At 42.1% G+C, this 26,970-nt stretch overlaps 1 protein-coding gene across 3 annotated transcripts in view; it reads right to left on the bottom strand.

Moving 5' to 3' along the window:
- LRRC20 (leucine rich repeat containing 20) overlaps positions 1-26,970 on the bottom strand; it is a 150,938-nt gene that overhangs the window by 97,648 nt on the left and 26,320 nt on the right. For 2 of the 3 annotated variants that reach the window (XM_038409204.2, XM_038409205.2), the window contains exon 3: positions 9,743-9,892. The exons of the other annotated variant lie outside the window; for it this stretch is intronic. In XM_038409204.2, the coding sequence (XP_038265132.1) occupies positions 9,743-9,892 (150 nt within the window). The remainder of the gene's footprint in view (positions 1-9,742; positions 9,893-26,970) is intronic. 3 annotated transcript variants of the gene reach the window in all.

The following is a 26,970-nucleotide window of genomic DNA, read 5'->3' as shown; positions in this document are numbered from 1 at the left end:
CCCAAGATCTGTGAGAGTGAGGGATCATCTTTCAGGATAGGTTGCAGATCCTTGATAATGCGCTGGAGAGGTTTTAGTTGGGGGCTGAAGGTGATGGCTAATGGCGTTCTGTTACTTTCTTTGTTGAGCCTGTCCGGTAGTAGGTGACTTCTGGGTACTCTTCTGGTTCTGTCAATCTGTTTCTTCACTTCAGCAGGTGGGTACTGTAGCTGTAAGAATGCTTGATAGAGATCTTGTAAGTGTTTGTCTCTGTCTGAGGGGTTGGAGCAAGTGTGGTTGTATCTTAGAGCTTGGCTGTAGACAGTGGATTGTGTGGTGTGTTCTGGATGAAAGCTGGAGGCATGTATAGTAGGCAGGTAAGTATAGCAGTCAGTAGGTTTCCGGTATATGGTGGTGTTTATGTGACCATTGCTTATTAGCACTGTAGTGTCCAGGGAGTGGATCTCTTGTGTGGACTGGTCCAGGCTGAGGTTGATGGTGGGATGGAAATTGTTGAAATCATGGTGGAATTCCTCAAGAGCTTCTTTTCCATGGGTCCAAATGATGATGATGTCATCAATGTAGCGAAAGTAGAGTAGGGGTGTTAGGGGACGAGAGCTGAGGAAGCGTTTTTCTAAGTCAGCCATAAAAATGTTGGCATACTGTGGGGCCATGCAGGTACCCATAGCAGTTCCGCTGACTTGAAGGTATACATTGTCCCCAAATGTGAAATAGTTGTGGGTGAGGACAAAGTCAAAGTTCAGCCAACAGGTTTGCCATGATATTATCGGGCATACTGTTCCTGACAGCTTGTAGTCCATCTTTGAGTGGAAAGTTGGTGTAGAAGGCTTCTACAGCCATAGTGGCCAGGATGGTGTTTTCTGGAAGATCACCAGTGGATTGTAGTTTCCTCAGGAAGTCAGTGGTGCCTTGAAGATAGCTAGGAGTGCTGGTAGCGTAGGGCCTGAGGAGAGTCTACACACCCAGACAATCCTGCTGTCAGGGTGCCAATGCCTGAGATGATGGGGCATCCAGGATTTCCAGGTTTATGGATCTTGGGTAGCAGATAGAATACCCCTGGTTGGGCTTCTAGGGGATGTTTCTGCAGATTTGTTCTTGTGCTTTTTCAGGGAGTTTCTTGAGCAGATGTTGTAGTTTCTTTTGGTAACTCTCAGTGGGATCAGAGGGTAATGGCTTGTAGAAAGTGGTGTTGGAGAGCTGCCTAGCAGCCTCTTGTTCATTCATGATGATGAATGATGATATTCATGATGATGACAGCACCTCCTTTGTCAACCTTTTTGATTACGATGTCAGAGTTGTTCCTGAGGCTGTGGATGGCATTGTGTTCTGCATGGCTGAGGTTATGGGGCAAGTGATGTTGCTTTTCCACAATTTCAGCCCATGCACGTCGGCAGAAGCACTCTATGCAGAAGTCCAGTCTGTTGTTTCGATCTTCAGGAGGAGTCCACCCAGAATCCTTCTTTTTGTAGTGTTGGTAGGAAGGTCTCTGTGGGTTAGTATGCTGTTCAGAGGTGAGTTGGAAATACTCCTTGAGTCGGAGATGTTGAAAGTAGGATTCTAGGTCACCACAGAACTGTATCATGTTCATGGGGGTGGAGGGAAAGAAGGAGAGGCTCCGAGATAGGACAGATTCTTCTGCTGGGCTAAGAGTATAGCTGGATAGATTAACAATATTGTTGGGTGGGTTAAGGGAACCACTGTTGTGGCCCCTTGTGGCATGTAGTAGTTTAGATAGTTTAGTGTCCTTTTTCCTTTGTAGAGAAGCAAAGTGTGTGTTGTAAATGGCTTGTCTAGTTTTTGTAAAGTCCAGCCACAAGGAAGTTTGTGTGGAAGGTTGTTTTTTTATGAGAGTGTCCAGTTTTGAGAGCTCATTCTTAATCTTTCCCTGTTTGCTGTAGGGGATGTTGATCAGGTGATTCTGCAGTTTCTTTGAGAGTGTGTAGCACAGTCTGTCAGCATAGTCTGTGTGGTACGTAGATTGTAATGGATTTTTTACCTTCAGTCCTTTTGGTATGATGTCCATCTGTAATCTCTCAGTTAAACCAGTGTAAACTACCAGAGTTAAATCTAGATTCACACCAGTACACTTGGTCCTAGAAGTCTGAGCTGTATAATTATGAGACTAAATCCACTCAGGTCAGAACTCAGCCAAAGCATTCAAGGCAGCCATTTAATCAGTATCATAGTACTGTCCAGGATATGTAATTACATCATATCTGCCCGTTTGGGTTGCTGGGCACACTCAGCCTTCAGTCTCATCTCTCTGAATAAACCTAGGAGATCCATTATGGCACTAGATCAAGAATAATACCACTGTTGTTTCTGTTTTTCCCCTGCTCTGTCCTGTCCTTCAAAAAACAAAAATCCCCCACAAAATAAAACCAAGTATGCCACACAGAGATAACTGTTTGTTGTTTCGAAGGATTTGTTCTTTGCTTCTGCCAAGCGTCTTCAGGCAAACAGTGTCCTGTAAGATGGTGGGGGTGGGGGAGAGGAGAAGGAAAAGCTATTTCATAAGCTTAAATATTAAAGAAATAATTTAAAATAAAGATGCAAGCAACTGCTTGCTGAACTACATTTCTTCAGCAGCATGGGGCCGAACTAAGAAGTTTAACGGTAGTACAGGGGACCTGGATTCATTCTTCTAGATCTGTGATAACGTGAAGAATTTACATAGTGAAAGGGCAGACAGATGAGGTGCCAGCATTGTCTTGTGACCTATTTGTTTGTCTGGGGCTGCATTGATGAAGGAGGCAACCAGCAAAATCCATGATGTAGAGATTGCACAGAGATGTTTGTACCTGGATCTGAACTTTCTCATGGTTCAAGCATGTTTGGACGAGGGTTATTCCTCAAGGTCTATCTCTAGCACAAGCCTTCAGCCAATTAACAATCCATACTAGACCCAAAAGACCACCTGTGCCACTTAAACAAGCAAATGAGCCAGCACACAAACAACTCCAGCTCTCCCTTTGACAGAATCTTGTTGTACTCTTGGCCTTATGTGCAAATTGGTTGGAAAGGGGTGCTTTCCCACTCCTCTGAACTCCTGCACAAGGGAAATTTCTGTTTTACCTATGAATTTTCATTCTAGCACCATGTCAGACAGTTCACTGTGTGGTATTCCTTGTCTCCATGGCAACTAGAGGCAGAGTAAATCTTTTTTCTGAGCCTGGGTTTAGGATTGCCCCTCAGGAAGAGCTTTCCAATAACAATAGCTTCCAAAACTTGAAAAGAAAAAAAAAAATACTAGCGACACAAAAGTTTAGAAGTACTATTCAACTCAAATTATCTGCAGCAGAGACTTGACATAAAGTGTAAACATTTCCTAGAAGAACACTTTCTTCCCCTTCAAACTACTTAAGTGAGAAATATCCAGAAAAAAGCCCTTCACATAATGCAATCCTCCGAGGGAGGATCAGTCTGACATTGAATCACAGAAATGTAGGACTGGAAGGGACCTGGGTAGGTCATCTAGTCTAGTCCCCGGCACTGAAGCAGGACTAAATATTATCTAGACCATACCTGACAGGTGTTTGTCTAACCTGCTCTTAAAAACCTCCAGACACAGAAATTCCACATTGTCCCTACATAATTTGTTCCAATGCTTAACTACCCTTATACAGTTAGGAAGTTTTTTCTAATGTCTAACCTAAATCACCCTTGTTGCAAATTAAGCCCATTGCGTCTTGTCCTCTCCTTATCCACTGACAAGAATTTATCACCCTCCTCTTCATAACAACCTTTTATGTACTTGAAGACTGTTATGATGTCTCCTCTCAGTTTTCTCTTCTCCAGAACTGGACACAGTACTCCAGCTGAGGTCTTATCAATGCTGAGTAGACTGGAAGAATTACTTCTTGTGTCTTGCTCACAACACTCCTGCTAATACATCACAGAATTATGTTCACTTTTTTTGCAACGTTACACTGTTCACTCATATTTACTTTGTGATCCACTGTAATCACCAGATCATTTTCTGCAGTATTCCTTCCTAGATAGTGGAGGGTCTAAGAATGAAAACTCACCGATAAGACAGAATTTCCCCTCTCTCAGTTCCCTCCATGTCAGATAGACTTCACAGTGGGATGTAGTTCATCTCTAGGGCCCTACCAAATTCATGATCCATTTTCATAAATTTCATGGTCATATATTAAAAATCTTGAATGTCATGATTTCAGATATTTAAATCTTAAATTTCACCAAGTTGTAGCAGAGCATGAATATATATTGAAAAATGGCAAAATATAAACATGTAAAGCCCTTAAGTTAGTGTTCTCAAACTGGAGGTCACAACCCAACAAGGGGTTGAAAGCTATTGTGAGGGGTTTAGGGTATTCCACCCTTATTCTGTGCTGCCTTCAGAACTGGGTAGCTGGAGTGCAGCAGTTGCTGGAAGGGTGCTGAGCTCTGAAGGCAGCGCTGCCACCAGGAGAGGCATAGCCTTCAAAGCTGGGTTTCCGGCCAGCAGCTGCTGCTCTCTGGCCACCCAGCTCTGAAGGCAGCATAGACGTAAGGATGGCAATACTGTGACCCCTCTACAATAGACTTGAGGCCCTCTTTTTGGGTCGGGACCCCCAGTTTGAGAAACGCTGTATACTTGTATATAACTTTTACCCTTGTAGTATAAAAAAGTATAGTATAGGGTAAAAGTACACAAAAGACCAGATTTCACGGGGGAGACCAGATTTCACTGTCCATGATGCGTTTTTCATAGCCATGAATTTGGTAGGGCCCTAATCACCTCTATGGCAGGAGGAAGATTCATTTTGTCCATGTAGTACTGAAAAGGAATGTTAAGGTTATGAAAGCAACCTATTCCATAACACCCTTCACCAGATGCTGCATCAGCAGGTGTGAGGATGTCAACTCCATTGTCAAACACAAAGTGTGAATTGAAGACTCTGTACTGCTACTGTCTTAGAGATCTCATAATGTGTTGATCTCACTGCTCACAAAATTGCTGCTCTTTTCACATCGTGCACAGTAGTGAGAGGAAATGTATCTCAGGTTTTAAATCCCTCTGCTATATACACTTTTATTCATTCATAGATTCTGTTCACATCTAACTTATGCACTAATTTTCTTCTTCCAGAGGGTGTTTGGATTCAACCACAAGGGCAAGAATACCATTTCCAATTATGAAGAAGAATGTGGTGACCTTAGGAATGGAAACATGGTTACCACATTGATAGAACGTGCAATTGAGATTTCATTGAGAGAATGCCAAGCTCCAAAAACTCCCTTGGACAAGGAGGTTGCCAGTAGGCAAGACTCTTTCAGTGAGAAGAGGAAGAGAACTAGCAACTTTGAAGCTGAAAGGTGGTTTTATCAGGATTTGTAGTGTACAGAACAAGATCATGATAGGAATCTGCATGTTGCCACAGGACTGGCAAGAGTGGTAGTCCTCAGGAATCTGGTGTGTAACAGTGAGTTTCTCATGGATTTTTTGCAGGACAATATGTTTCAGCTACTGACTTATCTTTGTTTGCCCTGAGCATCATGGTCAGGCCATCTTGTAAAAATACTAGAATGTCCTTTTGTTTCAGCTGACTTTTCACTGATGTTGTGTGTTCCTAGTAACACTGACATCTAAACCTTGAGTAATACATAGACATCGTTTGTGGATTTCCTCTGAGATGCTAGGAAGAAGTTTATCACCTTCTTAGAACAAGTGACTGTACTTTCTCTCAGTTTCCTAGCTGATGGTTAGGCAGCACTGGATATTGGTTCAGGATTGGTTGCATTATTATGTGTATGTTGGGAATCTGAGATTCTAACTGTATCTAATTTAGATCTAAGAACCAAAACCTGAAGTTTAATGAAAAGGTGACAATCATTGTGGCCTGTTCCCTCACAACCATCTTTAAGCTTAGTGGCTGAGGGGAGGAAAGGCATAAAGGAGACCTTTTAGACCTTTTTTGAGATAAGGGGACCATGACCTCTGCTTTTGAATGTCTTTTCCTCACACTTTTTTAGTTTTCCAACTGAAGTTGGATGCAGAGAGGTTAAATCAACAGGTTTCCAACAAGGCTTGTGATGAACTCCAAATCTAGCTGATCTAAAAACCGTAAGCACCCATGAAATTAAACCCTTATTCATGCTTAATGCTGGAAGTTTGGCTGAGGAGCTGAGGTATCCTGCTCAAAGCCCCAGCTTTAGTTATTTCTCCTTCTCTTTAGAGGATCTAGAAGCGAGACTTTCATGAGAGATTTTAAGACTTTCTGCTGCCCTTTTAAGTGCAGACTGTGACCAATAGCATTCACCAGTCCCTGGGCCAAACCCCTGACAGTGCCAATTGAGAGAGGTCCTGTGAGGAGAACAGTGTATTTCCAGGTAGATTGAAAGGACAGTCTGCAGACTTGTAACCTGCATTATCTCCCTGAAAATAATAGTAGCTACTTAATGGACCCCTATGGGACCCTTGGAAGGAGAGAGGAAGTAGGCCCATCTCCCAGACAAGGGGATCTGAATCACTTCACCAACGCTGCCTGCTGCTGGGTATGGACTGAGTGGAGCCAACTGCGCAGAACGAGGAGTGAGCCAGAACCACTGGGGACAAATGAGACACTGGTATCAAAAAGGTCACAGGAGCCCATATCTTTCATGGCAGCTGAGGCTTTGCACCTGAAACAGCTTGTGGGAAAGGGGGATGTTTTGTGGCCGTCTCAACCACCTCAGCATAGCTCACATATATGTGCTAGGTGGGACAAGGAATTTCTTTTTCCTGGTTACTATGGGAGGGGACCTTGCTTTCCCGCTTCCCCTGAGATTCAGAAAGCTCCAGTGAAACTTTTCTGCTTATTCTGCCAGCTATGCGAATGTTATCCCATGCTTAGGGGAGAGGCAGGGGGCCTTAAGGAAAAGGAAAAAAAATCACCTTACCTTACTTTCATGCCACTGATTCTGGCTGGGGCTCAGTGAAGGGAGTTTCCATGCATTCTGCTCACCCATCCCAAGGGGTGGACTTTATCCCCTCACTACCTGGAAACAGAATTCCTGGGGCTTGGTATCTGTCACTTCTCAGAGAGTGCGACATTCACCCTCCTCACAGAGCCAGAAGAATTTTTTGTTTTAAGTTTAGCAGTTTTGAAGAGGAAAACCCCAAAGCCAATGAAGAAACAGACATTTAATTAAAAATCATTCAAAGATCCTGTGAAATTTCAGCTTCAAAGGAAGTTCTGGACTGGAGTCTGCCATGTATGCCACTGGAGGCAGATTATTCTGGGAGTGCTTGCTGAATGGCAATCCTAAACCCAGATTTAGAACAAAGATCTGTTATTTCTCCCATTGCCATGAAGATCCCGAATACCCCACTGTTTTGTGGCCTCCATGTCCAACATGGAGGAGACGGAGAATTAAATACTAATCTCCCTCAGCATTGAATAAAGAGAGACAGCTGACATGTCAACACTAATTCTTTAAATTGTTTAATCTAGTCTAAATATTATTTCACACACTTGTTTATAAGGAGTCTACACATGACTCACTCACTTTTTGTATTGGGTTATTTTGGCTACTTGCATTAAAAAATAAAAGTAATACTTTAAAAAAAAATCAGCCATAATGGTTATAACAAAATAAGCTAGCAAACACATTTTTCCAGGAGTGTAAAAATGATGTCTGATAAGTTTTGATGTTCAACATTAGGCCATCTCCGTCAACAGTAAAGTAGCTTCCCGCCCCCACTTCCCCTCCCACTCCTTTAAGTTGTACCTGCCTACGTTCACAAGACGTTACTGGCAAAAAAGCTTCTTGCAGTCAGCAAGACTACATTCCAGTAACTACAAACCATTATTACCCCAGCTATCCAGTCACTGCTAGGATACTACCATTTACTATTGGCATAGAGCCTTGGTCTTTTCAGTTAGGGTATACTTTTGGTAAGGAAGCATAATCACAGATACACAGGTGAAATGTACAGAAGGAACATGGAAGAGGGAGTAAGTGCCCCTTTCTGTAATATAGACAGAGGGTCAGGAAGGATGAGAGCTGCACTTCCAGGGTTTAAAGTAAACCTTGAAATCATGGTAGGTGGAAGGGAGAAGTGATGCGCTGGCAATGACATTTCATTCATAGTCACCTGACCAAAGTTATGTAATTAATAAATCAAAATATGTATCTGTGAAAAATGATACATTATCAGATTATAAAACAAGACTTCCTTCCAGAGTTATATGGACACAGGAATGTGAAGAAAAAGATATAGGAACCCTAATCACCCTCCCTGTACATAAAAACATAAAGATGGCCATACTGGCTCAGACTAATGGTCCACATAGCCCAAAACCTGTCTTCTGACAGTGCCAGAGGCTTCAGAGGAAATGAACAGAACGGCAATTATTGAGTGATCCATCCTGTCATTCAGTCCCAGCTTCTGTACATACTCATGGCTAGTTATCCAGGGGTGTAACAAGGTAAGGTTAGCTTCCATGCTACTAAGCTTCCACAGCAAGTAACAATGCTGTATATAGACATAAACCATATTTAAAATTAATCATGCTATATGACCTGGTTACAAGCTTAAAAGATATAGTGCAGATGAACCCAAAAGGCTGGATGTAAAAAAAAACTGGGTATATAAAGAGATGAGAGACTATGGTGTGACTGAGACATCAAATTAGTAAATGATAAGTTTGGCATGTGGCAAGGAAGCAACTGCTGCCCCCAAAAAGTACAATAGGGAAACTCAGTGTCTGAGAAGTGGCTCAGACATGCACGGGGGGAGGGGGGACAGCAGGGGGAGAGAAGAACTTTCATCCTTTGCAACTAGGAGATGACTCCTGTTAGGACCCAAATGAAAGTGCACTCCCCCATTGAATTATATAGGCTTTGGATAAGGGTTTTCACCTACATATCTCAAAAAAAAGAGAGATTGTGCTCTCATTTCACACAAAGTGGCAAAGCCTCCAAGCTTTTCTTCAGTTGCCAAAAATAAATGGTAGAAAGTGATGACAAAATGTCCATTCTTTCAAGAGAAGGAAGCAGTTTTTGAACAGTGTCTTGTTGCTGAAATAGTTATGTATTGTATGATAATCGTGTTAAGAAAAATATTTCTAGCTATGGCATTGGTTGTTCATTGTGTGAATTTCTCATCCTAGATTTTAAGTAGATATAAGTAACTTGTCACCTCAAAAATTGAATTTGAGTAGTCTGACAAAAGCCTGGTAAGTGCAGGTTGGCAACATATAAGCTTTCCACATAGCTCTGCCAATGGACCTCAGTCTTGACCTGCAATATCCCCTGCTATTCAAGTCCAGTGACACCACAGAGCACTGCCAATTCACCTCACTGTTGATAGATAGCATCTGTAATCTTACGCACAGGTACCTTGTCAAGATACATCACCAGATTCTAATCTTCCTTACAGAAGTGCAGATCAGGAGTTATATCATTTATGTAAATGAGTTATACGACTGTAATACTCATTTAAGGGAGTCAGCCCTTAATATCACGTCTCACATTAGGGATTGCTGGGAGCCAAATTTATTTTGTGAAAGAACAGATCCCAATATACTATATGGAGATTGTAATACAATATGGAGAATGAAATAATTAGAAATATTGTGTTCCATTTTGCCCAAGCTGCAACAGAATCTATATCACCATTATTCAGTGCACCAATCACAAAGACAGCTGCAGACCCATGTGTCAAAAACATTGTGTTACAGGCATCTGGCAAGAAACAGGTCTATCCCTGTCTCTCCTTTTTTTGTGGTTACTTCAGGAGACTCACTCCTACCTCTCATCTGGCTGAAGGTGGTGATAAATTTGCTGGTCACAGACTTGAGTTCATTATTGGCCAGAGTTATGAGATGTATCCCTTCGGTGACATTCCTCATGACTTTGTAAATGCCAATAGGGAACATCATCAACTTGCAGTCAGCCAAATCTGTAGTGAAACAAAGAAAAAAGGACACAAACATGCAGAGCAGGATAGTGTGCACAGAATGCTTCAAGTTACTATCACATTCATACATTTTATTCTATCCATAAGAATTAGAGAACAGCATAAGAAGAGACAAATTGTCAAGCTCCTAACATTACTGGTGCAGTATCAGTTTGCATTTAACAGGGGACTTTCCTTACTGAGAGGAGCTCAAGACTGTGCAAGGGGATTATTACAGCTAAAGTTTACCTAGAGATATGAGAATATATTAGTTTTTTCTTTGTGGATGCAATTTCTCCACCCCATCGACTTTTTCACAGCAAGGAGAGTGACATTTCGTCTGTGGCCTTTCTCCTCACCCAAAACCCTAGCTTGTGCTCCTGCTGCAATGACTCCCATGGGATATTACAATGATTAAAATTGCTGGGACGCAAGAACCCCCAACCATTCCCCCTCCTACCCATGAAACGCCCCTCAGTTCCTGAATAGAGCCTCCTCCAAGGGTTGGCACAGAGCTAGCCCTCTGGCTCCTGTAAATAGATGGCTTCCTGCACCAAGGTATTGCACCGGGGGCATATGTGACTGCTTTGTGGCTCCATGGCACCAGCACAAAGGGACTCCAGGGGAGCCATGACATAGGCCAGAGTGGTGAGATGGAACAGGTACATGCAGCACATGCACAAGCTGTACAATGAGCTTCTGGTACAAATTACTTGTGGCTGGTCTGAAAGCTCTGCAGCCTACAATGAGCCATTTAACAACTTACATGTGGTCAGGCAGATAGGAGCAAGGGGAGTGGCGGCTGCGAGAGATAGGAGCCCAATCCCCTTACATGTAGGGGCAAGATTCACTCCTACTGGCACAGGGAGGTGCCAGCAAGGATGCCTGCACCACAAGAGGAGAAGGCATTCACCCCTGGGCAGGGCAGGTTATTTTTTACCCAGAGTGTTTATAGAAACCCTGCTAGTAGAGGCCGCAATGGGTATGTAATGAATTAGAGATTCCTCAGCCATCCTGCCCATACTCATCCCTGACCAATACCACGTACTTTTGGGCTTGTATTGGCTGCCTGCAGGTAGTGTTGCTGCTCCACAGTACAGCTGTAGCCTCCCATTGGTACCATCCATTTAAACTGGCAGAAACGTAAACTAGAAGCGATGATTTATATTTCTGCTGTTAAAACTGATCTGGCTAGCCACTGGTCTTTGCTATCAGTCAGTTTGTTGTTTTGGATTGTGCCTCACCGAGAGTGGAACATGCCCCTCCTGCTATTCTTAGCAAGGATCAATAATTTCTCCTTGGCCTTTTGGTGAAGGTCAAGTATAGCATCTGTTGTTCTTCTGTCTCTCTGGGGGAAAAGATGGATTACACCTCCCTAATGTATTGTGGTGAGAGCCCTAGAACATCTATAAAAATATATCAAGTATCTCAGAACTTCCTTGAGCAAAAAGCATTTCATGTGATTTTGCCTCCTGAGAAGTGATTAGAGGGCCTTAGTGGAACAGAGAGTTGGTTTCCTTTTTAGGAGAGCAGGGGGAATTGTTCTGTGATGCTAACAAACTGCCCACTTCAGAAGGCAAGCAATCAAAATCTGCCTCTCCAGTATGTTGCTGTTCACTGAATTTCTCTCCTTAGCTCCCTCAAGCCCCTACTCACATCTCCACTCTAAATATGCATTACAGACATATACAGTACTCAATCTACTATTGTACACAGGCATGTTTAGTAGAACAAAGCATAGTATGCAAGAAGCACCGCTGGTTTTGATAAACTTGTATTTTTATAATCACTTCGAGGTTAATCCCAAGTGAAAAACAATCTGCCTCAGTTTACAGTGTAAACACACAGTGGTTAATGACCTAAGTCCCCATTCATCACATACTCCATGTTGTCTCTACAATCATAATCCCACACTTCTAATTCATGTTGATTTTTAAATATGCAGATAAACACTTATCCATCTTTTCGTCTTTGTCTTTATCCCTCCCATCTTACAAATGCTAAGGAAAATGTATAAGTGTCAGAAGATGGGAAATCCTTTGTTCTAGAAGCTCTCCTCCTCCTCATGGTGTCCTTAGCCTCTGTTTGCCAGAAGCTGGGAATGAACGACAGGGGATGAATCACTTGATGATTACCTGTTCTATTCATTCCCTCTGAGGTACCTGGCAATGGCCACTGTCGGAAGACAGGATACTGGGCTAGATGGACTTTTGGTCTGACCCAGTAGGGCCATTCTTATGTTCAAAATGATGAGTCTTTAATTGTGCCAGAAGGCTTTACATAAGCCAGATTCAAAGGGCAATTCTGTTTTGAAACAGGAACTATGTATAAGTAGCCCCTGTTTAGTGCAACAGGTCCATTCCTCAAACAGATTCAGAATCACCTTTGCTGACTTTAGTGACAACAATGTATGGCTTTTCCTGCAGAGCCATCACAGATAGGAAACCGTGAGCTCATGCTTCATGGACACAATTGAGAACCAGATTCCAACTGCAGAGCTACCTGTGGAACTCAATTGCATTCCAGTTGCCTTACATGGGATAAGTAAAGATGTAAGAGGCTTGCACAGGTGCAACTGATCACAGGCTTTCACCTGCAGAGTCTTCATCACTGATGATACATGAGCTAGAGCGGGGCTTTTCAAAACAAATTTTTTGGTGGCCTCAGACTGTGGCCACCAACTTTTGCTGGTGGCCACTATGTCAATTTTTCCTAAAATACTTAATTAACTTTAGAAAAACAGATAAATATGCACATATACATGTCCAAATCATAGCAATTTATTTATGTAGGGGTTCTTTTGCAGACTCAGTAATAAAAATAATGTACAATGGTCTCTATTCTTTACTGGACCTAAACAGAATAGAAACACAAATAAATTTTCTTTTTGCGAATACAGACTAACACGGCTGCTACTCTGAAACAAATAAGATGCTTTGCATGTTCTTGGCTTTTTTGTTGTTGTTTCTTTTGCTTTTTTGGTTGCATTTTTATTTTTAGACTTGCTAGCTAGTAAGTCTGCTTCTGTGAAAAGTGATATTTGTATGTTAGTATCACTTTTCATAGCAGCAGACTTGTTAGCTAGCTGGGAGGCAGTGAAAAGTGATACTAACAAACATACAAACATCACTTTTCACAGAAGCAGACTTACTCAGCCCTGTCAAGCCGGGGAACAAATTAAGCCTTGCATGGGGAGGTGGGTAGGGAGGCAGCACGGGCCAGGGGTGATGGGATGGATGGCTGAGGGCCTGGGGGAGGGGAAACAGCAGGGACCAGGAGTGGTGTGGCGAGCCCTGAGCCCTGCAGCCAGGGGACGGAGCCAGCTGCTGCACAGCCAAAATCCAGAGCCCAAAGCACCATGGTCAGAGCCTATGGCTGAAGCCTGCCACCTACCACCCCAAGGCTGAAGCTGGAAGCCTGAGCCCCACGGCCCCCTGGAGAAACTTAATGGCAAAACACAAAATTTCCAATAAGTTCTTGCAATGTATCTGGGACAAATTTTTGCTTCAGAAAAATAGAGGAAGTACAGCAATTTTAGAGTTCATTCTGACCAACAGAATGGTAGCAAATCTGAAGGTGAAAGGCAATTTGGATGAAAGTGATTAACAAATTACAGATTTTATGATTCTAAGAAAAGTAAAGAGTGAGAGCTGCTGAATAAGGACAATGGACTTAAAAAAAGAAGACTTGAACAAACTCAGAGAAATGACAGGTAAGCTCCCCTTGGGAAGAAAATCTGAGGGATAAAGGAATTCAGGAGAGCTGGCTATTTCTCAAAAGGGACAATATTAAAAGCACAATTTCAAACTAGCCAGAAGCAAAGGAAAGACAGGAAGGACAGTAAGAGGGCAATATGGCTCCATCAGGAGTTCTTTAATAACCTGAAAATCAAATAGGTTTCAGAGTAGCAGCCATATTAGTCTGTATTCGCAAAAAGAAAAGGAGTACTTGTGGCACCTTAGAGACTAACAAATTTATTTGAGCATAAGCTTTCGTGAGCTACAGCTCACTTCATCAGATGCATTCAGTGGAAAATACAGTGGGGAGATTTATATACACAAAGAACATGAAACAATGGCTTTTTATCATACACACTGTAAGGAGAGTGATCACTTAAGATGAGCCATCACCAGCAGGAGGGCGGGGGAGGAGGAAGAAAACCTTTTGTGGTGATAATCAAGGGGGGCCATTTCCAGCAGTTGACAAGAACGTCTGAGGAACCGTGGGGGGTGGGGGGAAATAACATGGGGAAATAGTTTTACTTTGTGTAATGACCCATCCACTCCCAGTCTCTATTCAAGCCTAAGTTAATTGTATCCAGTTTGTTAATTTGCAAAAGGTTTTCTTCCTCCTCCCCTGCGCTCCTGCTGGTGATGGCTAACTCTCAAAGAAACTGCGGAACCACCTGATCAACATCCTCTACAGCAAACAGGGAAAGATTAAGAATGAGCTCTCAAAACTGGACACTCTCATAAAGAACCAACCTTCCACACAAACTTCCTCGTGGCTGGACTTTACAAAAACTAGACAAGCCATTTACAACACACACTTTGCTTCTCTACAAAAGAAAAAGGACACTAAGCTATCTAAACTACTATATGCCACAAGGGGCCACAACAATGGTTCCCGTAACCCACCCAACAATATTGTTAATCTATCCAACTATACTCTTAGCCCAGCAGAAGAATCTGTCCTATCTCGGGGCCTCTCCTTTTGCCCCTCCAGCCCCACGAACATGATACAGTTCTATGGTGACCTAGAATCCTATTTTCGACGTCTCAGACTCAAGGAATATTTCTAACACACCTGTGACCAACATATTAACCCACAGAGACCTTCCTGCCAACACTACAAAAAGAAGGATTCTGGGTGGACTCCTCCTGAAGGTCGAAGCAGCAGCCTGGATTTCTACATAGAGTGCTTCCGCCGACATGCACGAGCTGAAATTGTGGAAAAGCAGCATCGCTTACCCCATAACCTCAGCCATGCAGAACACAGTGCCATCCACAGCCTCAGAAACAACTCTGACATCATAATCAAAAAGGCTGACAAAGGAGGTGCTGTCGTCATCATGAATAGGTCAGAGTATGAACAAGAGGCTACCAGGCAGCTCTCCAACACCACTTTCTACAAGCCATTACCTTCTGATCCCACTGAGAGTTACCAAAAGAAACTACACCATTTGCTCAAGAAACTCCCTGAAAAAGCACAAGAACAAATCCGCACAGACACACCCCTAGAACCCCGACCTGGGGTATTCTATCTGCTACCCAAGATCCATAAACCTGGAAATCCTGGATGCCCCATCATCTCAGGCATTGGCACCCTGACAGCAGGATTGTCTGGCTATGTAGACTCCCTCCTCAGGCCCTTCGTTACCAGCACTCCCAGCTATCTTCGAGACACCACTGACTTCCTGAGGAAACTACAGTCCATTGGTGATCTTCCTAAAAACACCATCCTAGCCACTATGGATGTAGAAGCCCTCTACACCAACATTCCACACAAAGATGGACTACAAGCCGTCAGGAACACTATCCCTGATACTGTCACGGCTAACCTGGTGGCTGAACTTTGTGACTTTGTCCTCACCCATAACTGTTTCACATTTGGGGACAATGTATACCTTCAAATCAGCGGCACTGCGATGGGTACCTGCATGGCCCCACAGTATGCCAACATTTTTACGGCTGACTTAGAACAACGCTTCCTCAGCTCTCGTCCCCTAATGCCCCTACTCTACTTGCGCTACATTGATGACATCTTCATCATCTGGACCCATGGAAAAGAAGCTCTTGAGGAATTCCACCATGATTTCAACAATTTCCATCCCACCATCAACCTCAGCCTGGACCAGTCCACACAAGAGATCCACTTCCTGGACACTACAGTGCTAATAAGCGATGGTCACATAAACACCACCCTATATCGGAAACCTACTGACCGCTATTCCTACCTACATGCCTCTAGCTTTCATCCAGATCATACCACTCGATCCATTGTCTACAGCCAAGCGCTACGATATAACCGCATTTGCTCCAACCCCTCAGAAAGAGACAAACACCTACAAGATCTCTATCATGCATTCCTACAACTACAATACCCACCTGCTGAAGTGAAGAAACAGATTGACAGAGCCAGAAGAGTACCCAGAAGTCACCTACTACAGGACAGGCCCAACAAAGAAAATAACAGAACGCCACTAGCCATCACCTTCAGCCCCCAACTAAAACCTCTCCAATGTATCATCAAGGATCTACAACCTATCCTGAAGGACGACCCATCACTCTCACAGATCTTAGGAGACAGGACAGTCCTTGCTTACAGACAGCCCCCAATCTGAAGCAAATACTCACCAGCAACCACACACCACACAACAGAACCACTAACCCAGGAACCTATCCTTGCAACAAAGCCCGTTGCCAACTTTGTCCACATATCTATTCAGGGCATACCATCATAGGGCCTAATCACATCAGCCACACTATCAGAGGCTCCTTCACCTGCGCATCTACCAATGTGATATATGCCATCATGTGCCAGCAATGCCCCTCTGCCATGTACATTGGCCAAACTGGACAGTCTCTACGTAAAAGAATGAATGGACACAAATCAGACGTCAAGAATTATAACATTCAAAAACCAGTTGGAGAACACTTCAATCTCTCTGGTCACTCGATCACAGACCTAAGAGTGGCTATCCTTCAAAAAAAAAAGCTTCAAAAACAGACTCCAACGAGAGACTGCGGAATTGGAATTAATTTGCAAACTGGATACAATTAACTTAGGCTTGAATAGAGACTGGGAATGGATGAGTCATTACACAAAGTAATACTATTTCCCCATGGTATTTCTCCCCCCCACCCCACCCCCCACTGTTCCTCTGATATTCTTGTTAACTGCTGGAATTAGCCTACCTTGCTTGTCACCATGAAAGGTTTTCCTCCTTTCCCCCCCCTGCTGCTGGTGATGGCTTATCTTAAGTGATCACTCTCCTTACAGTGTGTATGATAAACCCATTGTTTCATGTTCTCTGTGTGTGTATATAAATCTCCCCTCTGTTTTTTCCACCAAATGCATCCGATGAAGTGAGCTGTAGCTCACAAAAGCTTATGCTCTAATAAATTTGTTAGTCTCTAAGGTGCCACAAGTACTCCTTTTCTTTTTGCGAATACAGACTAACACGGCTGCTACTCTGAAACCTCTCCTTACAGTGTGTATGATAACACCCATTGTTTCATGTTCTCTGTGTGTGTGTACATAAATCTCCCCACTGTATTTTCCACTGAATGCATCCGATGAAGTGAGCTGTAGCTCACGAAAGCTTATGCTTAAATAAATTTGTTAGTCTCTAAAGTGCCACAATTACTCCTTTTCTTTTTTTGAAAATCAAATAGTAATCCTACCAAAAGTGGAACATGGACAAATTACTAAGGTGGAGTAAAAAAGAATAACACACGCATTTAGGGACAAAATCAGAATGGCAAAGGCACAAAATGAGTTATACTTAGCAAGGGACATAAAAGACATCAAGAAGTTCTTTAAATACATTAGGAGCGACAGACAGACAAAGAAAAGTGCAGGTCCTCTACTTCACTGTGGAAGGAGAACTAAAAAATGACGACTTCAAGAAGGTTGAGGTGCTTAATTCCTATTTTGCTTCAGGCTTCACTAAAAAAAGTTAATGGCAACCGGATACTCAACGCTCTTAATATTAACAACAAGGAGGAAGGGACACAAGCCAAAAGGAAAAGGACAGGTAAAAGAATATTAAGCTAAGTTAAATGTACTGTATTCAAGTCAGCAGGGCCTGATGAAATTCATCCTAAGGTACTTAAGGAACTAGCTGAAGCAATCTCAAAACCATTAGCAATTACCTTTGAGAACTCCTGGAGGGCAGGCAAGGTCCCATAGGTGTGGAGAATGGCAAACACAGGGCAAGTCTAAACAAGAATCTTACTGTGGTAGTACGTGTACATACTACCCTCCTTCTGTTGGTGGTGTGTGTCCTCACCAGGGGCCCTTCCACCGAATTAAGATGGGCAGTGGGGGGAAGGGGGCTGAAAGCCTAGGCTCTCGGCTCCCCACCAGGAGCTGGCTGCCCCCCGGTCTGGGTTCTTGGCTTCCCACTACCCACCACTGGGAGCCTGGGATAAGTAAACACAGTGTCTACACAGGCACTACATCACCCTAATTACACTGACATAAGGCCTACGCCTCTTTTGGAGGTGCAGTTATAATGTCACTGTAGTAGGGCACTTACATCGGTCGGAGCAAGGCTGTAACGTGTACACTGACATAATTAGGTCAATGTAAGTTGCCTTACGTTGACCAAGCCATAGTAACTATCTTTAAGAAGGGGAACAAAGAGGACCCAGGGAATTATAGACAGGTTAGCCTAACTTCGATACTTCAAAAGATGCTGGAACAAATTATTAAACAATTAATTTGTAAGAACCTAGAGGATAATACAGTTATAAGGAAGAGAGAGCATGGATTTATCAAGAACAAATCATGCCAAACCAACCTAATTTCCTTCTTTGACAGAATTGCTGGCCTAATGGATGAGGGAAGCAGTAGATGTGATATATCTTGATTTAATAAGACTTTTGACACAGTCCCACATGAAATTTTCATAAGCAAACTAGGGAAATGTGGTATAGATGAAATTACTATAAGGTGTATAAGGTGGATGCACAACTGTTTGAAAGACCATATTCAAACAGTAGTCAATGGTTTGCTGACAAATTGGGAAGGCGTATCTAATGGGGTCCCGCAGGGGTAAGTCCTGGGCCCAGTAGTATTCAATATTTTCATTAATGACTTTGATAACGTAGTGGAGAAGATGCTTATAAAATTTGCAGATGACACATGGCTTGGGGGAAGGGGAGGTTGCAAGCACTTTGGAGAACAAGATTAGAATTCAAAATGACCTTGACAAATTGGAGAATTGTTCTGAAATCAACAAAATTAAATTTAATAAAACACAAGTGCAAAGTACTTCACTTAGGAAGCAAAAAATGCACAACTACAAAATGGGGAATTACTGGCTAGTTGGTAGTTCAGCTGAAAAGGATCTGGGGGTTATATTGGATCACAAATTGAATATGGGTCAACAATGTGACACAGTTGGGAAAAAAGCTAACATCATTCTGGGGTGTATTAACAGGAGTATCCTATGCAAGACATGGGAGATAACTGTCCTCCTTTCCTTGGCACTGGTGAGGGATGATTTAGTTGGGGATTGGTCCTGCTTTGAGCAGGGAGTTGGACTAGATGACCTCCTGAGGTCCCAATCATATTCTATGATTCTATGAGGCCTCAGCCAGAGTACTGTGTCCAATTCTGGGCAATACACTTTAGGAAAGATGTGGACAAATTGGAGCAAGTCCAGAGAAGAGCAACAAAAACGTTAAAAGTTTTAGAAAACCTGACCCGAGGAAAGGTTAAAAAAAACTAGGCATGTTAGACTTCAGAAAAGAAGACTGAGGGGGGACCTGATAACAGGCTTCAAATATGTTTAGGGCTGTTATGAAGATGAGGTAATCAGTTGTTCTCCATGTCCACTAAAAGTAGGATGAGAAGTAATGGGCTTAATGTGCAGCAAGGGAGATTTAAATTAGACATTAGGAAAAACTTTCTAACTAAAAGAGTTGTTAAATTCTGGGATAGGCTTCCAAGGGAGGCTGTGGAATCCCCATCACTGCAGGTTTCCAAGAACTGGTTGGATAAACACCTGCAAGAGATGGTCTAGGTTTTCTTGGTCCTGTCTCAGTGCAGGGGTGGCTGGACTTGTTGACTTCTCGAGCTCCCTTCCAGCCCTTCATTTCTATGATTCTATAAAATTTTTCAGTACTCTGTCCGGGCTAGTGTTAAGCTACTCAGGCAGCGAGTCTTCCACCATTTCCTTTGGGAGATCATTCCACAGACTAATTGGCCTTACCATCCAGATGTTCTTGAAGTTCAGCTTAAATCATCCTTGTTTTAATTTAATTCCATTACTCCTCATTTTCCCTTGGACTGCTCTACGCAATATTTTTTCCCCTCCCAGACATTAAACCCTTTAAATACTATTACCTTCCCACCCTCCCTGGAGTGTGTTGACTTACAACATATGTTTGGCTCCTTAAATTTGTTCCTATGAATCATAGACTTTAAGGTCAGAAGGGACCATTATGATAGTCTAGTCTGACCTCCTGCACAATGCAGGCCACAGAATCTCACCCACCCACTCCTATAACAAACCCCTAACCTATGTCTGAGCTATTGAAGTCCTCAAATCTTGGTTTAAAGACTTCAAGATGCAGAGAATCCTCCAGCAAGTGACCCGTGCCCCATGCTGCAGAGGAAGGTGAAAAATGCTCCCCTTAGCTGTCCTCTAAATGGCTAGGCCCACACTGGAGTGCTTACCACTCAGGAGCACATGTGTCTTGAGCTCCCTGGCACATAGGCTGAGGGATCACTCCTCTTAGGAGAGAATAGCAAGCTCTCCCTTGCTAGCCAACTCTATTTGTCAGTGCAAAGGGAGGGGAAGGGACTTGGCTATAGCCCCATCTCCTTCCTGTCTCATTTGGGATGGCTGGGAATTAATCTGCAGACTATGAATTATTCAGTGTAGCAGTACCACCTACCCAATCTGGCTTCAAGCTGGCCTCTGCCTCAGTTTCTCCTCACTCAGCTTGAATCTTCTAACCTGCGAGTCTGGTTTGGTTGCTGCAGTAAGTTCACCCTCCAGCTATGTCACAAAGAAAAAGTCCACCACTTTTAGGGTATCCAAGTCCAAAACAATCTTCCATGCATAGTCTAAAGCTAACCAGAGCCCCTCCTTCCTGAGGGTCTATTTGTATGACTTCCCTCTCAAACTTCAGAACCTCTTCAGACCATCCTCTGGGCTTCACTTTCACCCCATAGGCTCTCTGGACTCCTTTGAGTCTCTCTCTGCTCTCTACTCACCACTAATACTCGGACTTCCTATTTGGAGTCTCCATTCTGGCTCTCTGGGTTTATTTCATCTCCAACCCAGAAGGCCTAATTTAATCACTTAACCTGTCTGCCATGTGACTTTGCTCATTTTCTGCACATGGTGAGGTGAGCTAAATGTGTCACAGGAAGGGCTGGCCTCATCTCCTCTTAGAGGGCCAGTCACCATGTGACATTTAGCAATACTTGAATAATAAATTTATACAAACGGGCAGCAACTCCTAAGCAGATGTGAATGTTACTGGCTTCCAGTTAATCATTAGAATTGGGTGAGTATGTTCTGCTTATATTTCTTCCACCATATGTTTGTGCTGGGGGCGGTGCTGATAATGAAATAATTTTTTCATTCTGATATTTTGAGGCACAGTAAGAAATGCTTTACTTGAGCCCATATTATCATATCTACTGCATTCTCCTGATAAATCCAGGTGCAGTGCAGTCTCAAAATTACTTCTCTAGTCATAATATTTAAACAGTATCAGAAAACTCTCCATATCCAAGGCTGAAAGTGGAAAATGAAATGATTGTAACTTAATATGGACAAACTACTTGCTTCTCTGCCAATCTGTCCCTCTTCTAGTATTTATGTCCAGATCCTCTTTCTGCCTTTCCTCATATTTTATGCCATTTTAAGAAATTCCTTGCCTCCCCTTTATCCATTTTGAGGCATTTCACTTTTTTGTTAGGTTCCATGTGATGAAGATTGTGCCACTTCTACGATAAGATCTTCACACATGGATCCTCCTCAGTTTTCCTTCAGGATCCTAGATCAATATGTAGGGAGTTGCAACACCAAAGAGCTGAGCTGAGGGAGTTTACTCTTTAGTGGGCAAGGTGCAAAAGGAAACTGAGGCAGATGTCAATTTCCCTTTCTAGCACCTAGTTTGGACAGCAACCTCAACTGAGCTGGGAATCTCTTGCTAACAAGCGTAAACAATAAAGTAAAATGAATCTTGGGTGAACTTGACTCCTATGGAGAAGGTCTGTGCACCTTTATGTCCTCAAAACAGTTCTTACATGGAATTAAGAGTGGGACTTCAGTGATGCACAGGCTTTGTGCTGGCCCTCTGCAAAGAGATGAATGTTACCCCTTGTGTGCAAATAATGCTTGTTTATTTCATTTTGCTTCCTGGCTGACATAAGATGAGCTGTGGGGAGTTAGAAAGGCATCAGTACATCATAGAAAATCTGCTTTGGTGCTGATCCAGTTCCCACTAAAGTCAACAGAGAGAGAGACTGCTTGACTTCAATAGGAGTCTGATCCAGCCTTTGACCCTAATTCTTATCAACTCTTACTGAGTCATCTAGTTTTACCATCCTACCTCCTAAACATTCTGTGTGTCTTTTGGGATCTTGACCGCACAATTGAGATATTCTTGTCTACAATGGAGTCCATGGTTTCCATGAATTATCACACTTCATATGATCTCAGTGTAATTCCACTATAAAATATTCAAAGAGTTTCACACAAATAATCTGAGTGTCCAATTAGCTCTCAAGCATATATTTTTCCACCCATCATATTCTTTCATGTTCTTAAGAATAAGAAGATCAATACTACACTAAATTGTGATCACAGTCAATTATTTTATAGGACAGGTCCAAATTATTTTTATGAATAACAATGTGTATCTTTCATCTGACACTTCAGTTAAACAATCCAGTATTCCTGTGATGGGAAAGACTGCGCATCAAGAAATTAAATTTATTATAGATTAGTATTAATAAGAAATAGGGAATTATAGAAATATATAATTACCTATGACTGTAACTAAAAAAAGATGCCTTCCTAGCTGATACTTGAGGGAAAGACAGACAACGAGGAGGGAAAATAGTCTTCTGATTACAGCAGGGTACTGGAATTTAGGAGACCTGTGTTCAATTTCCAACTCTGCCACTCTTCCTTGCATAAATCTTAATATTTCCGTGTCTCAATTTCCTCATCTGATAATATTACTTACTACCTCACAGAGATGCAGTGAGCATAAATTCATTAATATCTGTTAGCTGCTCAGGTACTACAGTGAGAGGAGATGCACACACTCCCAAAGTACCTACACAGCGTGATAGCGTGCAAATGGACTTTATTTAACAAAGGTGTATGCAGAGGAAAGCTAACATATAAGCAAGATTGTAAGAGTTTTTAAAGAGTACATGAAGAGACAGATGGGAACACACACTGTTTAATAAGCAAAGACAGAGTTCCACTCAGTGTAGAATAACACTGGGACAGACATACAATGGATCTAGGGGGTGAAGATGGGGATAGAACTGGGGCACTTGGACAAACCTGCATCCTTATTTACACCTTAGAGTTATCTTAAATCTGTGACTACAAGAGTGTACCTTAGCTGGGTGTGCTGTTTAGATGAGATGCTATTTTCTATGGCTTAGTTTTGATTTAATATGGTTTTCTCTTGATTTTTCTAATATTTTTTCTTTATTTAAAGGGCCACTTGCTATTTTAGGTATAAATCACTGTTGTACATTTATTCCTGGGGCGGTGGGGGAGAGAAGGGGCTTAAGTGGTAACTGACCTGGAGCCCTTGGTCAGAGCCATAGGGTAAAAGACTGCCCCCAGGAAATGCTGCCATTGCCAGACTCTTGCCAGCAGACAGTAAGGTCATGGGGACAACTCTCTTTTGGACAAGTTCTACAGAATTTAATAGAAAATTACAACCTTCAGTAATTTTCTACAGAACCCTACTGGTGTCATTCTTTGTATAGGACATTTTCCACACAGGCTAGGTGAGCGCTAGACATGACAGGAATCGGTGACCAAAGTTTAAAATTCTCTAATAATGGCATTGGAAACAATATTCATCTGCTAATTTATAGGGCCTGATTCAAAGCCCATTGAAAGCAATGTAATTACATTGACTTCAGTGGGCTTTAGATCAGGCGCACAGATTGCATCTATACCAGCATACTTTGTAGCTATCATTCCTCATTGCAGCAGTTTCCCACATGTAAGAAGCTGTCTGAACAGACAGAATTCAGATGATTTTACCATTGCACTGTCTAACCCTATAGCAGTGAATTATGGGTCCTAAATTTGCTAAGAGGATCGGAACAGGTTCCCTTCAGTCAGAAATAGTCATTAGCCATTCTGTTCATTATTTTGCTATTAATTTTTGTCATCAAGATGAAATATCAAAGCCAATGATTTATTCTTACTTGCAAGGCAATCTATATTAGTATAAGTAAAACTCGACAGAAATTAAAAAACAAAACAAAACAGAGAAACAGCAGCAAGTCTTTAATTATAAACAGCAAGATTTGGTCTTGCAATAATCAGAAGTGATAAGCTTGCATTGGAATCCAGTTTCAAAATATCCTCATTCATTTTTCCACTCTCAGGGTATGTGTGTGTGTCTGGGGGAGAAATCTGAGAATGAGGTGAATTCATCAAATAACCTAGTTTTAGCCATTGTTCAGAAATGAAACTGCGCCATCTACTGGATTTCTATGCAAACTGAATCAAGTCAATTACAGGTTTGATTGACAACACCAATATTTCTGACTTGTCTTTACGTTGTTTTAATTTATTTTAACATTTAAGTATTCACAAGTAGTAGCCAGTCATCTCTGTTGGTCTCAGGTCCCTCAAAGAAAGAAATGCATTGCCAAATGTCACATCATTGCCAATGCCTTGGTTCTCTTCCTGCAATCTCCCTGCATGGGAATTCATTTGTAAAGGTAAATTTGAGATTAACAGTAACCTGCAAAAAGGAAAAACAAAAAACAAAAGGATTCTGCATACTTTTTTGCGTTTTCTGATGTATAAAGAAGGCCTGAAAGGTATTTTTGGTTGGTGGTGGTGGTTGTTGTTTTTTTGTTTGTTTTTTAAAGAAAGAGAGAGGTTTTTTCCCCTGCTTTGTTCATTAAAGTGTAAAGTCAAGTCCTGTATAGTCTAGAACAGTTTATAGTGATTGGAGAACTAGTAAAATTGTGATATCACAAGAGGAAAGAAAGTGAAAGTTGAATATCTAAGAAGGGAAGGTATTGACTCGTTTTTTGTTTAAAACAAAACAAACAAACCTATTTAACTGCAGTGACCAATTAAGATTTTGGAGAAAGAGACCTCATTGGGACATGAGAAAAATCAAGCATGAGAGTAAGTGTTTGCAGGGTAGATCTTGAGGTTTGTTAAAAGGCTGTTAAGGGTAATAGGGTGTTGACATTTAATACAGCTAGCACCTAAATATTTTTAAATCTCCCTATAGATTTATACATTTTAAGGCCAGAAATGACCACTTTAACCATCCAAATCTGACAGAATTTTACCCAGCAATTCCTGCATTAAACCCATAATTTCTGTCTGAGTTGTAGCATATCATTTAGGATAACCAGTCTTGATTTAAAGTGACTAATTCCCCATCAAGTGACAGAGAATGAACCACATTCCTTGGTGAGATATTCCAATGACTAGTTACTCACTGGTAAAAATGTACTGCTTATTTCTAGCCTGAATTTATCAAGCTTGAGCTTCCAGACATTTTATCTTGTTATGCCTTTGTCTGCTAAATTAAATAGCCCGCCTACTATCGGTAATCTTTTACCCCGGAGGTAAAGTCACCTCTTAACTTTTTCTTGGATAAATGAAATAGATTGAGCTTCTTTACACAATATACAAATATATTTTTTTAATTAAATGTGATAAAGTCTAGAGACATATTACTAAGCCAGTTCATGCCACAATACAGTAAATTTCACCAATTCCCCACTGCCAAGTAATAAATGACCATCTCCTATAACTTCAAGGCAACTTCTGATCAACCACTCAGCCTTAACTTTGACATTTTATTTTTTTAAAAAAATAACATACATATCAGCCTAAACTACTGACATAAGACAGGCACACATTTTCTCTGAAATGTGGTCAGTAAGGCCTGTTCAGGTGGAATTTAAATTTGTCAGTTCCATGTCCACCACCTTTGTAAAACACATTTTCAATACCCATTAGGCCAAATCTGATAGTCTGTACTCAGCCCTTATTCAGGCAGAAGTCTGTCTAAATACACCAGTATTGCCAAACCAGAGCATTTATAAATCAAGAGTCAGGCTCCCAAAAAATCATGAGATTTTTAGTTAAAAAAAATTTGGGGTGCTTTTTATTTGCTTTCTGGTTTCTGTGCTTTAGGGTACACACAAATCACATTTTCAAGTTTTCTGTGCAAAACTAAGGGAATTAGAAACTTGACCTTTATTTTCATTAAAGATGTGATTCCAAGAATTGTGTGATTCTCAGAGCTGGAGCTTTAAGAAAAAAAAAAATATTGTGAAAGTTGTCAAAATTGGTACATATATAGAAGGATGAGATTGAAACTCAAAGGTAGTTTTGCTGGTAAGGATTTATTGTTAAATGTATACTGTATACCAGTCGTATTAGTGGTCCAACTGTAAAGTCTTATGTATGAATTATCAAGAGTTTGTCAAGAACACCCAGAGCCTAGGATGGATGCTCTTTTATGTAGCTAGTAAAAATTTCCATAAATATATCAACCTTGTTGCTTAGAGAAACAAAACAAAAACACACACTTGGCGAATAAAGAGGTTTATTTTGTTTAAATTTACCTTTGGATGAGATTGAGCATGAGACCCAAGTTTCCTGTAAGCTGTATGGCCATGCAGCAGGCTATCAAGGGCCTCGCAGGTGGGGAGAGGAGCCCCTCCCCTGGCCTGGCCCAGCCCCACCCCGCTGGAGCTGCCGCGGCTGGGGAGAAGCAACTTTCACCCAGACCTGAGCTGCTGAGGCAAGAGAGGGCTGGGAGAAGTCCTATCTCTCTGCTACAGCCCTGGGGCAGCCTGCACCCCAAAGCCTTCATCCATGGCCCCACCCCAGAGCCTGCACCCCCTTGCACCCCAACCCTCTGCCCCGTCCTTGAGCCCGCACCCCAAGCCCCTCTCATTGCTTGTGCCACCACAGCTAAACTCTATTTTTAGCATGCATGTCTCCTTGAGCCGAAATTTATTCCTCTACTTCAAAGTACGTCTGCCCCTTAGCTGGATGGGCAGAGGGCAACCAAGATAGAACTTCCAAAAGGTGCCAGAGGGAGAAGAGTGAAGGGCAGACAGTAACTTGCCAGTATCTCAGCCAT

Source organism: Dermochelys coriacea, chromosome 7 (assembly GCF_009764565.3).
Source record: "Dermochelys coriacea isolate rDerCor1 chromosome 7, rDerCor1.pri.v4, whole genome shotgun sequence".
Lineage (NCBI taxonomy): Eukaryota > Metazoa > Chordata > Testudines > Dermochelyidae > Dermochelys > Dermochelys coriacea.
The sequence above is the reverse complement of the archived record's forward strand: the minus strand, read 5'-3'. Positions and strand labels throughout refer to the sequence as shown.